This window comes from Strongylocentrotus purpuratus, unplaced genomic scaffold, assembly GCF_000002235.5.
Source record: "Strongylocentrotus purpuratus isolate Spur 01 unplaced genomic scaffold, Spur_5.0 spur5_scaffold_2, whole genome shotgun sequence".
Lineage (NCBI taxonomy): Eukaryota > Metazoa > Echinodermata > Echinoidea > Camarodonta > Strongylocentrotidae > Strongylocentrotus > Strongylocentrotus purpuratus.
In genome coordinates, this window is record NW_022145605.1 from 20458520 (window position 1) to 20472590 (window position 14071).

At 36.6% G+C, this 14071-nt stretch overlaps 1 protein-coding gene across 1 annotated transcript in view; it reads right to left on the reverse strand.

The window, feature by feature from the left end:
- Positions 1 to 367: 367 nt before the first annotated feature.
- LOC585784 overlaps positions 368 to 14071 on the reverse strand; it is a 54738-nt gene continuing 41034 nt past the window's right edge. The window contains exons 18-24 of the mRNA XM_030991935.1: positions 13155 to 13331; positions 11915 to 12062; positions 9584 to 9738; positions 8382 to 8558; positions 7174 to 7321; positions 3354 to 3515; positions 368 to 1851 (exon numbers count right to left, since the gene is read on the reverse strand). Coding sequence (XP_030847795.1) covers positions 1361 to 1851; positions 3354 to 3515; positions 7174 to 7321; positions 8382 to 8558; positions 9584 to 9738; positions 11915 to 12062; positions 13155 to 13331 — 1458 coding nt within the window. The 3' untranslated portion in view covers positions 368 to 1360. The remainder of the gene's footprint in view (positions 1852 to 3353; positions 3516 to 7173; positions 7322 to 8381; positions 8559 to 9583; positions 9739 to 11914; positions 12063 to 13154; positions 13332 to 14071) is intronic.

Here is a 14071-nt window from a genome sequence, read left to right on the forward strand (position 1 = left end):
GGCACTCATAAAGCGTACACTTGTTAATCAAACTGTAAGGCATTTCCATTAGCTTTGTCCATCACCTTTGGAAATCTTCATACCATACAATTTCGTGAAATTGCGTAATCTGAATTTGATTTCTGAAGGCAATACAATAGGGCAGGACTAATTTAGATTGCGCTCGAATTAATTGCTTGAAAGTCATTGCGATTTTGTTATGCATAGATAATATGCGTTCTTGATTGCTTTATTTTAATTTCGTTTGATTTTGTTGTTTTATTATTTATTTTTTTATAATTAAAAGAGGCCAGTGAGCTCTGTAAAATTAACCATCGAGATCATTCCCAAGTTGTAACTCTATAGAATAATAAACAGGTAAACAAGGTTTAAAGATGTTTCTTTCCTATTTATTTGAGCATGAACACACATAGATGGAAAGACCTGATATGAAATGACTAAGAAGCATAGTTGTTTTTTTTAAATCTCCATATCAGATAAGATTGATCTTTAACAATTTCCCGTTAAACATTCTAGCAAAAATTAAGCACACCTCAACACATTTGAAATTATATAGACAATGTCTTCTCAATTCCGTTCAATTAAAGTAAATTCTTATATTGACCTTTACATTCAACGATAAATGGGTTTATATACCTCTCTTTAGAAATCTAGCCATCTGATTGGTCGAAATTGCAGGTGTGATTTGAGCCATTCTCCCGCAAGATTCCGGGTACCAGAAAAATACCTGATATGAAATGACTAAGAAACATAGTTTTTTTTTTTTTTAATTTCCATACCAGATAAGATTGATCTTTAACGATTTCCCGTTAAACCTTTTAGCAAAGATTAAGCACACCTCAACACATTTGAAATGATATAGACAATGTCTTTCCAATTCCGTTCAATTAAAGTAAATTCTTATATTGACCATTATATTCAACGATAAATGGGTTTATATACCTCTCTTTAGAAATCTAGCCATCTGATTGGTCGAAATTGTAGGTGTGATTTGAGCCATTCTCCCGCAAGATTCTGGGTACCAGAAAATTAGTTAAAATTAGCTGCGATCCCCATTCATGAGCGACTATTCCCGAAAGATTCTGGATACCAGAGAAAAAGTTGCGACCCCCATTGGTTTACATGTTAAAACTTAGTTTATGGGCAGCGCGGCTACCTTACAGTTTTTTTTTGTGCGATTAATTTGTATCACTGTTGTGTGTATGAAACTAAGGCTTACACTTTATCACTTGTGTTTGTATTAAACTAAAGGTGTACAATTTTATCACTGATGTGTGTATGAAGCTAAGATGTTCTAAAAGCATGACAAAAACTGCCAACCGTGTCAAACTATACGCAATGAAAATGTATTAGTAGGACTTTAGATAGTACAGACGGCGCAAGTAATTTCGTAACCATCGATGTAGGGTCCACAATCCAAGCCATCACCCACCTGACACCGAACTTCTGTCATGTACAACAGCACACCATCCTGATTCCCCAGGGTACCCGCTTTAGGAACCATCTCTCGGTCCACACACACAAATTCCGATCTCTTGTGTGTGTATCTCTCTGCCATAAGATAACCAGCGTACTCTAAACGCCATTCTTGAGAAGGACATACGTTGCGGGCAGGAATCATAAGTTTGCTGGTGCGGCCAGAGGGCGCCCTGCATACTGCACAGGTCGGAGTATGGTCATGCATTGGTTGGACGCGTGAAGGACCACCACTGACTTGATATTCAGAAGAGTATAGTAGGGCTCGATCAGCGTGTTCGGAAGTTTCTACTTCGTCATAGATAGGCTCGTCGGGCATGCAGAGATAGTTTGAGCCGCTACCAGTCTGAGTGAAGTGTGCACCTCCAATAGAACCTGAACAATTCACAAGGTAATGTAACACAAATATAGGTAAACCCACTTATTATGTTCAAATTCATCAGAATCGAAATGGAGCATGATATATGGAACCAACGACAACCACTGAAGGCAACTCCTGGGAATATTCAAGGAATAATTTCCAACCCATTTAAACCTTGGTGGAGAGTTGCAAATGTAGATAAATATTCTTGGCAAAGGACATTAGTACGGGGGTGGGACTCGAAACTCGAACCATATGATCTACTGCCTAATGACATAATCTACGACACCTTTTCAGCATGTGATGACATCTGAATATTTCACTTGGGCTAATCATCATTGTTGGTAATGGGACTCGAAACTCGAACCATATGATCTACTGCCTAATGACATAATCTACGACACGTCTTCAGCACGTGATGACATCTGAATATTTCACTTGGGCTAATCATCATTGTTGGTAATGGGATTACTTATACCTCACTTTTCCAAACAATTTGTACAGGGGTGTCGTGGTGTAGCGCTACACAGTAAAAACGCTGCTTAAAAAAGTGATGTTCACTTACTATCTTAAACAACAGTTGAACAAATTGTAAACAATGTTGCTCAAAACGAAAGTAATTTTGTTAAACATTCGCTGTTTAAAATTTAATGACTGCTATATTTACTATACGAGAGCTTTTAGACAATGTTGTTTACATATGACGTCATGTTTCACGTCCCAGTAAAGTGCATGTTGGCTAAAAGCTTTATTTCACATCATGGCCGACCAAGCTACCGACGCGCTTCTAAGTGACTGGGGATTCAATGGCTTAATTGAAATCACTTTTCTATTAACCAATTTGAAGTTGTTGTTTTTTTTACTTATAGCGTAAGTTCACAGTTAAAATTTTCAGTATCTGTACGCAAATTTCAGAATATATATAGGTAGACTTAAAATCGTCGCGTCATGCAGTGCGGCACTGATTGCGCACGCAGTTATAACGTGTGCTAAATTCTTTGCCTTAGAGATTGCATGCATCCATATATATGCAGTTTATACGTGCGTGCATGCACGCTCATGCAAAATGGGCACTGTTTTGGCGCTAATTCATGAATTGCAGAATTACCCTACCATATTGTTAGTCTTCATATACCTATATAGAGACTCCGAAGTAGTGATGCACTTATTCAGAGTATCAAACCCAATTTATACCCCATTATACAACCCTTTTGTTGTAAACAACCCCCACTGAACAACAGCTCCTTTTTAAACAACTTTCTTTAAACAATCCAGTTGGTGTAATTGTAGATTACACTAACATTGAAACAAGTTAGCAAAGACTTTCGAAAAATTAACTCGCAGATATTTCATTCCCTGCCATATTTGATATACGTCAAAGTATTCGCAAATTTTAATATCACAGACGGACAAGGCTATTGAAATTGCCTGTGTTCGATTTTAAGAAAGTCCTTGCAATCATGTCAAACCATGTTCAGATTTCCCTCCTTTTTTAATATTACCCATCTATACCAACCTGAATAGATGAGTTCTGCATCTTCAGGACATACATCGTTGCCCCAGCGAATGTAGATGACACCAGGGAGACTTGTCATGTTACCCACTGGACGCACTACTGCATCACCGCGAGATTCAGTTGGGTTTGTTTCGTCACTGTGTGAAGTGGGTGTTTCTTGAGCTAAAATGTTAAACATTCGGAAGTTTTATCGGGATCCATATAGACAAAATTCAATTGTATTCCTTATATTTGTGGTATAAGGAATGCCATCATTATTGGTAAATTTAATGGAGTTTATAAAAAATGGATTCAATTCAATTTGTTTGGCCGTTGTATGAAGTGGAAGTTTCCTCAACTAAAATGTTAACAATTTATGAATTTGATACTTCAGAGTCCACAGACAGAATTTATTTCATAACGGATAGTATCAAACGTTGTAAATTCAATGAAGCCTAAAAAGTTACAAATATATTTTCTGTAATTTGTCGAATGACCCACAACTATCCGCATCCATATTGTATTTGTTAATATAGGCCTGTAGTATCTCTTTATTGTGTAAATTGCCAAAACAGCACAGGAGTTATAATATCCGAATTGTTTTCAAATAACTTTAATTTTTATTTCGCTAGACATGAATTCTCAGGTATGAATAAATACAAAATCACAACTAGACTTTAATTCGTCACTTTGACGAATTAGGTGATACGTAAGCTATTTTTGTATCATGAAAGTGTGCCGATGATGATCTAATGATAATATTCATGAATACCTTGACGATATTGATGATGATTTTTTGGTTTTAAATGACGATGACCATGATTAAAAGTGGTATAGCGCCCCCTTCAGGTATTCGATAAATAATTTTAATATGATTAAACTATTAATTCACTATTAAAACAGAGCCTATCAATCATTGAACTGATATTTTGACGCACTGCATACGCAACATAATGAACAAGTCTAGACTGGAATGTAGTATCAATTACCTCCCATAGGCATAACACGCATATTAAGCAAATATCTGATATGTCGCGTTTAATCGCAATTTTCACCATAATGACGTCATCAAAATGAATACAAATTGGTAATGATCTTGTGGAGGATTGTCTCAGCTACAACATATCAACATTTGGAAGAAAATTGATCAACATTTACAGAGATACATTCGATTTTCCATGAATATGCTGACGTCATAATGTGCGTATACGTATTTTGACTTCCAAGGCTATTATAATGACGTCACGATGTACTTAATGGCCAAATGAGACATTAAATCATATCTCCTACTCATACTCTATCCAAATATGAAAAAAGAATGGGGAGTCTCTAGGCATCCCAAAGAGCTATAATGGACTTTTTATAGGCACGTTTTTGCCAATATATGCTATGTATTACAAAACTCGCGCATACGCCTTGAACAGACGCTCATTCCTTTATTAATAGTGATAAAGAGATAAACATGGTATCAAATTGTTCGGACATATATGAGGAATATCCTGTCAAAAAAAATTGACCGGTAATTATTTTGCGTTCGGCTGTGACGGACGAAAACGCGCGAAAATGCGCGTTTGCGCGATTTGTTATGAAATGCTTTTAATGGCATGAAACGTATGCAAAATGAATTTGAGATGATTTGGAGCAATTTAAAATTTTGCGCGCGTATTGTCGCGCGGACACACGCGCATGCGCGCGTTTTTTAAACTGATATTGATTGGACGGATATTGACCTTGATCATGATAAAAATGAATGAAAAATTACTTTCCGTTATGAAGATATGATCATAAGTTGATTTTCACAAAATGGCGCCTGGATGACGTCACGATGACTTTGAGTCTTTGAAAAGTCACGCAGTTCTATTTTAGACTAAGATCTATCATAATTGAAAGTTTCATGACAATGGGTTTATCCATTCTTGAGATTTCTTGCGAACAAAATCGAGGAAGAATAATAATAGTTTTTTGTGAATAATACAAATCTTGACGAAATCAATAGGTGATACGTAGACTTCGTACGTATCACCTAATAAATAAATAAATAATACAAATCTTGACGAAATCAAAAGGTGATACGTATATTTCATACGTATCACCAAATAAAATTTTATAACATTTTTATATCGCAACATAATACCTTTCAAGTAGCAAGTTTGATCATTCACCTAACATAATGATTTCAACTTTAACAAAATAGTCAGTCTAACATTTATTTCTTTCATAGGAACATAATGGTACTTAATTGTATATGTATCCTCGATCATTGTAAACACATACATTTCAGCTTATTAGCTGCAGCATGTGCATCATTGTACTCTTATGTTTTTCGAAATAAAACCTTGAATATGAATTGATTTCTATGCTATAATGATTGACATGCAAAGCTGTAAGTTAATTTCCAGTTAAGGATTCTGAGAAATGTCTTACAAACCCATGATCATTCCTGCCTATAATCATTTATGGTACTTTAAATACTGTCCTAAAGAATGTCTTGAGAACAGTATGACTTGAGCATTTCTTTTTATGTTCAGCATCCAGAGCTTGCCTTTACCACTGTGAGATGCATGCAAAATCATCGACTATGGCGCGGTTTGTCTTAATTCACACGTGATGTCGGAAACTGCTACGCTTAAAGAAGACAGGAAATCTCCCGTATAAATGATTAACAACTAGAGGATCACAACAGTATCTGCATACAACAAATGTTAAGTGCCATAAGACCTTAAAAATGAATGAAAGAAATCAAAAATGTGAAGAAGTGTTCCAAATTAAACCATACAAAATATAAAAACAACCTAACAGTTGAGATTACATCAAAGAGGAAAGTCACGAGGCTCACAGGTTTGGGTCCCTATCTTATTTTGTTAAAGGACAATACCGAACAAACATAAATGTACACCCTTTTCAAGCTTAGTGCATGAAAAACACAACAGCGTTTAGTTTATCACTTTAGAAGGTTGTGTTTAGGATAATGGCTACTTTGAAAATCGTATTCTGTTTGGAGAGAGAAGCTGAAAAATAACTCCGGTGAGCTAGTTATCTATCAGCTCTGTCCCACGACCGACACTTCCGGGTTTGCACTTACTTCACCCCATGACGTCATCAAATCGGGCCTCAATATTCTTGCGATCAATTATGGTCTAGAATACGATGTTCAAAGTAATGGCTCTCCTAAACGCAACTTTTTAAAAGATAAACTAAACACTGCTGTTTTTTCATACACTAAGCTTTTTATGGTCTAGAATACGATGTTCAAAGATGTTCAAAGTAATGGCTCTCCTAAACGCAACCTTCTAATGTGATGAACTAAAAATAATGCTGTTTTTTTTTCATGCAATAAGCTTGAAAAAGGTGTAGAATACGACCGTTTTTCTTTTTCTTCGGCTTCCCCTTTTATCATCGACTCAAACTCAAGGACATGCTTTAATATTACAAACAAACCTCATGATATTCTCTTCCTTATGATGATTACAATCTTGACTACATTCGCATTCCTTGTTCATGGTATCCCGTCTCATTGAGTAATACAAAATGGATAAAGTTTATATGGGATGTTATTTTTTTAATGAGAGCCTGCTGTCAATTTATTAATATTACCGCATGCCCAAAATTGTGGAATAACTTACCATTAGAGTTTAGGAAATCACAATCGAATGTGCTTTTAAGTCAAAACCAAAAGCACGTCTTGTCACCTAACGTTATGTTGTAGAATTGCAGATATTAATCAAATCACGAGCTCTTGTAGCATAGACGAATATTATATGCAAAGTATCTGCGCTTTATGTATAATTATTATTATTAGACTTAGTATATGGAAATGTTAATAAAATTATCTTGAGCTTACATGTAACAGGACCCTGTCCAATGAGTTCCCATCTCAAGCTGATGTGCCTGTGCCAAGTTACAGGATGGAGACGGATGAACCTAGCTGTCACAGGTGGGTTGATTCCATTTTCAACTAGGCTATCTCGATCAGAATTACCAGGAAACATCTGTATTAATGTACAAATCAAATCAGTACGGTTACCGAAATAAACGTTCTGACAATATACAACTTTCCAAAGGGTTTCACACTTTGATAGTAGGAATAATCGATTTGAATTGAAAGATTGTAATTTGATATCAATCCCAACTCTTTATAATATCATTATCATCAACTTCAGGTGGCGCTGTAAAGCGCTGCTGTGGTCTTCACGAGAGCACGCCGTGCAACTGTTTCACCTGCCATTTGTGTTGCACCTTTCATTCCTTGTCCAGACACTTTCTTGATATTATCAGTCCAAGATATATTGGTGGACGACCTCTACCTCGTTTTCCTTCGACTGCTCCTTGCAGTATTTGCTTCTCAACACCTTCAGATCTCCTAACAATGTGCCCAAAATAGTTAAGTTTTCTTTCCATGATTCCTCTTCTGATGATCAAGTCTGTTCCAATCTTTTCAAGGACCCACACATTTGTCTTTTTATCTTTCCATGACACCTGCAACAGCCTCCTGTAGGTTCTGTCATTCTTTGTCATGGCCCAGGACTCACTTCCCTAAGTCGCAATAGAGAAAGAAGTTGCTTAAAGCAGACGAACCTTCAGACTGAGAGATAGGCCTCGGCTCTTCCAGATGAGAGACTTATGTACTGTTGATCTTGCCATATATATATATGTAATATATTATTCTAAATTAAATTCTTTGAGCGGAACTTGCATAATGTGACATGAGAGTAGGGCTATACCAGATAGCTGTGATTTGTAGTTTGTGTATTGTATGTCTTTATGCAGATTGCTTCATCCAGTGATTCTTGTTCCTTAGTTGACTAAAAAATATAAATGTACACGTGTTTGCAGCTCCTTATTTCCCCTCTCTAACTTTCTACTTTGTATCCCTCCGTTTGTCTTCCTTTCTCTTATTTACTCTGTCTCTCACTTCCTTTCATTATTGTTCTCTCTCTCTCTCTCTCTCCTCTCTCTCTCTCCCCTCTCTCTTCCTCTTTTTTCTCCGGGGAAATTACAGTAACTTAAATCATTATTGTGGGCCCTGGATGGTGTTTTAAACTGTCTCACCTTTGGTCCTTCCTCATAGTCTTCCACCATGGTCCAGTCTTGGCCATCGATGCTGTAAGATATTTGAAAGGACGTGACCCAATCTTCATAGCTGTAATTCCTGCCTTGTGTGATGACTCCGGTGACCTCAAAGGTAGCACTGAGGTCAACTTGTATCCACTGGTTCACATCGTTCCGCTGTGAAAATTAGTGAATCACAATGAGTGAATGGATGGACTCTACCAATCGGACCAACTAATCTTATGAATATAAGCAGGTCAAGTATAACTAGGCGCATTATATGACAGGTAATGACAGGTAACAAATCCTATCTAATGGATGAGGTGGTTATTTCATTTTCATCACAAACAATTATGAAACATGACTGTTTTTTTTCGTCTCTGACACAAAGGTGAGTTTTAATGGGCAGCTTTGCTGAGAAATGGTGCTATCAATGCATCATCATGAATTTGTGATTGGCACAAGAAGTTCCATTAATATATTTTCGGAGTTTCCAATGATATATCTTACCTGATGATTAGGCCTATGAGCGGTTTAATTTTCAATACTTGAAAATAGTCAATACTTTGATACTAGAGGTGCCGTGGTCGAGTGGTTCAGTCGCCGGACTGTCGATCACAAGGTCCGCGGTTCGAGACCTGCCGCGGCACTAATGCCCTTTGGAAAGACATTAATCTACATTTGCCACACTCAACCAAGGTTGGGGTGACATGCTTTCGAGTAATAGCAATTTCAATTGCATTAGTCATCCCCGACCAGCAGATTGAATCCTTCTTTCTCTCTCTCTCTCTCCTCTCCACTTTCCTAAAATTGTTTGAATGTATTATGAAATATCTATGTATTATCTGATTGTTATACTCATTGTATGTTTTCCGATTGGTCAAATAAATAATAATAATAATAATAATAAATGTGTACCTGGCAGGAATTAATTCTTTGAAATGCTAGAGCGCCGCGATGGCAGGACAGCTAAAGACGGGGTAATAATATCCAAGTTCGGGAGCGCTTAGTGATTCTAATAAGCGCTATATAATAACTGAGTATTATTATTATTATTATTATTATAACTTTACACAAAGGAAAGCGAATGAACATATGGGAAAGCAATAATTGAGTCTGCGCACTACATTAAAGCCAGTGAGAGTACATGTAGCTTTGCAATCTCGGATGACAAGAAAGTGGGATGTAACATGTATACTCACTGAAGCTGACCAGGCTCCTCTTAGAGCGCCCTCTTCTGGCTGATTGAGTCGAGAGCGAGCTACGCAATGATTGTTATCCCAGCAAGATGACGCAGAGAGACTACTAGTACCTATGCGACCATCTTCTATGCCAATCTTTCCGGGGACAGGAGCAACTATGATACATGAGAGGATTTTAAAACACTAATGCTAGAATGAACATGATATAAAATCAAAGAAAAACATGATAATCTTCTATCTAATTTGTTATCAAAATTCGGGATTCGAACTAGTATGAAGAAGTTCCTTAAATTTATCTTGCAAAATTTGAAAGTTAAGTACGGAATCAAATGGAATTACATACATTTTTATATCGCAACAGAATACCTTTCGACCAGTAAGTTTGATCATTCACCTAACGTAATGAGTTTAACTTAACAAAATAGTCAGTCTATTAAACATTAATTCCTTTTATAGGTACATATTGGTACTTAATTGTAATGTTCATTTCTTTGCTATAATGATTGACATGCAAAGCTGTAAGTTAATTTCCAGTTAAGGATTCTGAGAAATGTCTTACAAACCCATGATCATTATGTCTATAATCATTTATGGTACTTTAAATACTGTCCTGAAGAATGTCTTGAGAACAGTATTGCTTAAAAGTCCTCAAGAGCATTTTATTTTATGTTCAGCATCCAGAGCTTGCCTTTACCACTGTGAGATGCATGCAAAATCATCGACTATGGCGCGGTTTGTCTTAATTCACACGTGATCTCGGAATCTGCTACGCTTAAAGAAGGCAGGAAATTTCCCGTATAAATGATTAACAACTAGAGGATCACAACAGTATCTGCATACAACAAATGTTAAGTGCCATAAAACCTTACAAATGAATGAAAGAAAGCAAAAATGTGAAGAAGTGTTCCAAATTAAACCATACAAAATATAAAAACAACATAACAGTTGAGATTACATCAAAGAGGAAAGTCATGAGGCTCTCAGGTTTGGGTCCCTATTTTATTTTGTTAAAGGACAATACCGAACAAACATAAATGTACACCCTTTTCAAGCTTAGTGCATGAAAAACACAAAAGCGTTTAGTTTATCACTTTAGAAGGTCTTGTTTAGGTTAATGGCTACTTTGAAAATCGTATTCTGATGGGGAGAGAAGATGAAAGAAGTTGAAACTGAAGAATAACATAAAGGAAGATCACAAGATAACTTGAGAAAAACACAGAAATATAGAAAGATATATAGAAAGAGAAGATGATAGAAGGACGAAAACAAAGAAATACATAAGGAAAGACAGAAAGAGAAGATACTTGAAGGGTAAAAACAAAGAATAACATAAGTAAAGATATAAAGAGAAAATGATGCAATAACAACAACGAAGAAATACATGAGGAGAGATAAGAAGAGAAGGTAATTGAAATATGAAAACAAAGAATAACCTAAAAAAAGATAGAAAGTAAAGATGGCAGAAGGATAAAAACAAAGATTTACATGAGAATTAAAGTAGTAAGTAATTAAATATCTCATACTTTGTGTTATTCAGACCAGATGGGTCATGGGATTTACAGATAAAGCATTTAACATTTCGCTCTCATCGAGTTAATTTCGACGAGACAATCACTCCGGTAAGCTAGTTATCTATCAGCTCTGTCCAACGACCGATACTTCCGGGTTTGCACTTACTTCACCCCACGACGTCATCAAATCGGGCCTCAATATTCTCGCGAAACTTGCGATCAATTATGGTCTGGAATACGATGTTCAAAGTAATGGCTCTCCTAAACGCAACCTTCCAATGTGATAAACTAAAAAAATGCTGTTTTTTCATGCAATAAGCTTGAAAAAGGTGTAGAATACGATTTTACTTTTTCTTCGGCTTTCCCTTTTATTATCGACTCAAACTCAAGGACATGCTTTAATATTACAAACAAACCTCATGATATTCTCTTCCTTATGATGATTACAATCTTGACTACATTCGCATTCCTTGTTTATGGTATCCCGTCTCATTGAGTGATACAAAATGGATAAAGTTTATATGGGATGTTATTTTTTTTAATGAGAGCCTGCTGTCAATTTATTAATATTACCGCATGCCCAAAATTGTGGAATAACTTACCATAAGAGTTTAGGAAATCACAATCGAATGTGCTTTTAAGTCAAAACCAAAAGCACGTCTTGTCACCCAACGTTATGTTGTAGAATTGTAAATATTAATCAAATCACGAGCTCTTGTAGCATAGACGAATATTATATGCAAAGTATCTGCGCTTTATGTATAATTATTATTATTAGACTTAGTATATGGAAATGTTAATAAAATTATCTTGAGCTTACATGTAACAGGACCCTGTCCAATGAGTTCCCATCTCAAGCTGATGTGCCTGTGCCAAGTTACAGGATGGAGACGGATGAACCTAGCTGTCACAGGTGGGCTGATTCCATTTTCAACTAGGCTATCTCGATCAGAATTACCAGGAAAGATCTGTAATGCACAAATCAAATCAGTACGGTTACCGAAATAAACATTCTGACAATATACAACTTTCCAAAGGGTTTCACACTTTGATAGTAGGAATAATCGATTTAAATTGAAAGATTGTAATTTGATATCAATCCCAACTCTTTATAATATCATTATCATCAACTTCAGGTGGCGCTGTAAAGCGCTGCTGTGGTCTTCACGAGAGCACGCCGTGCAACTGTTTCACCTGCCATTTGTGTTGCACCTTTCATTCCTTGTCCAGACACTTTCTTGATATTATCAGTCCAAGATATTAGTGGACGAACTCTACCCCGTTTTCCTTCGACTGCTCCTTGCATTATTTGCTTCTCAACACCTTCAGATCTCCTAACAATGTGCCCAAAATAGTTAAGTTTTCTTTCCATGATTCCTCTTCTGATGGTCAAGTCTGTTCCAATCTTTTCAAGGACCCACACATTTGTCTTTTTATCTTTCCATGACACCTGCAACAGCCTCCTGTAGCACCACATTTCAAAGGCATCAACTCTCTTTCTGTCATTCTTTGTCATGGCCCAGGACTCACTTCCCTAAGTCGCAATAGAGAAAGAAGTTGCTTGAAGCAGACGAACCTTCAGACTGAGAGATAGGCCTCGGCTCTTCCAGATGAGAGACATATTATGTACTGTTGATCTTGCCATATATATGTAATATATTTTTCTAAATTAAATCATTTGAGCGGAACTTGCATAATGTGACATGAGAGTAGGGCTATACCAGATAGCTGTGATTTGTAGTTTGTGTATTGTATGTCTTTATGCAGATTGCTTCATCCAGTGATTCTCGTTCCTTAGTTGACTAAAAAATATAAATGTACACGTGTTTGCAGCTCCTTATTTCCCCTCTCTAACTTTCTACTTTGTATCCCTCCGTTTGTCTTCCTTTCTCTTATTTACTCTGTCTCTATCTTCCTTTCATTATTGTTCTCTCTCTCTCTCTCTCTCTCTCCCTCTCTATCTCTCTCCCCTCTCTCTCTCTTCCTCTTTTTTCCCAGAGGAAATTACAGTAACTTAAATCATTATTGTGGGCCCTGGATGGTGTTTTAAACTGTCTCACCTTTGGTCCTTCCTCATAGTCTTCCACCATGGTCCAGTCTTGGCCATCGATGCTGTAAGATATTTGATAGGACGTGACCCAATCTTCATAGCTGTAATTCCTGCCTTGTGTGATGACTCCGGTGACCTCAAAAGTAGCACTGAGGTCAACTTGTATCCACTGGTTCACATCGTTCCGCTGTGAAAATTAGTGAATCACAATGAGTGAATGGATGGACTCTACCAATCGGACCAACTGATCTTATGAATATAAGCAGGTCAAGTATAACAAGGCGCATTATATGACAGGTAATGACAGGTAACAAATCCTATCTAATGGATGAGGTGGTTATTTCATTTTCATCACAAACAATTATGAAACATGACTGTTTTTCATCTCTGACACAAAGGTGAGTCTTAATGGGCAGCTTTGCTGAGAAATGGTGCTATCAATGCATCACAATGAATTTGTGATTGGCGCAAGAAGTTCCATCAATATATTTTCGGAGTTTCCAATGATATATCTTACCTGATGTTTAAGCTTATGAGCGGTTTAATTTTCAATACTTGAAAATAGTCAATACTTCAATACTAGAGGTGCCGTGGTCGAGTGGTTCAGTCGCCGGACTGTCGATCACAAGGTCCGCGGTTCGAGACCCGCCGCGGCACTAATGCCCTTTGGAAAGACATTAATCTACATTTGCCACACTCAACCCAGGTGGGGGTGACATGCTTTCGAGTAATAGCAATTTCAATTGCATTTGTCATCCCTAACCAGCAGATTAAATCCTTCTCTCTCTCCCTCTCCACTCCACTTTCCTAAAGCTGTTTGAATGTATTATGAAATATCTATGTATTATCTGATTGTTATACTAATTGTATGTTTTCCGATTGGTCAAATAAATAATAATAATAATAATAATAATAATAATAAATGTG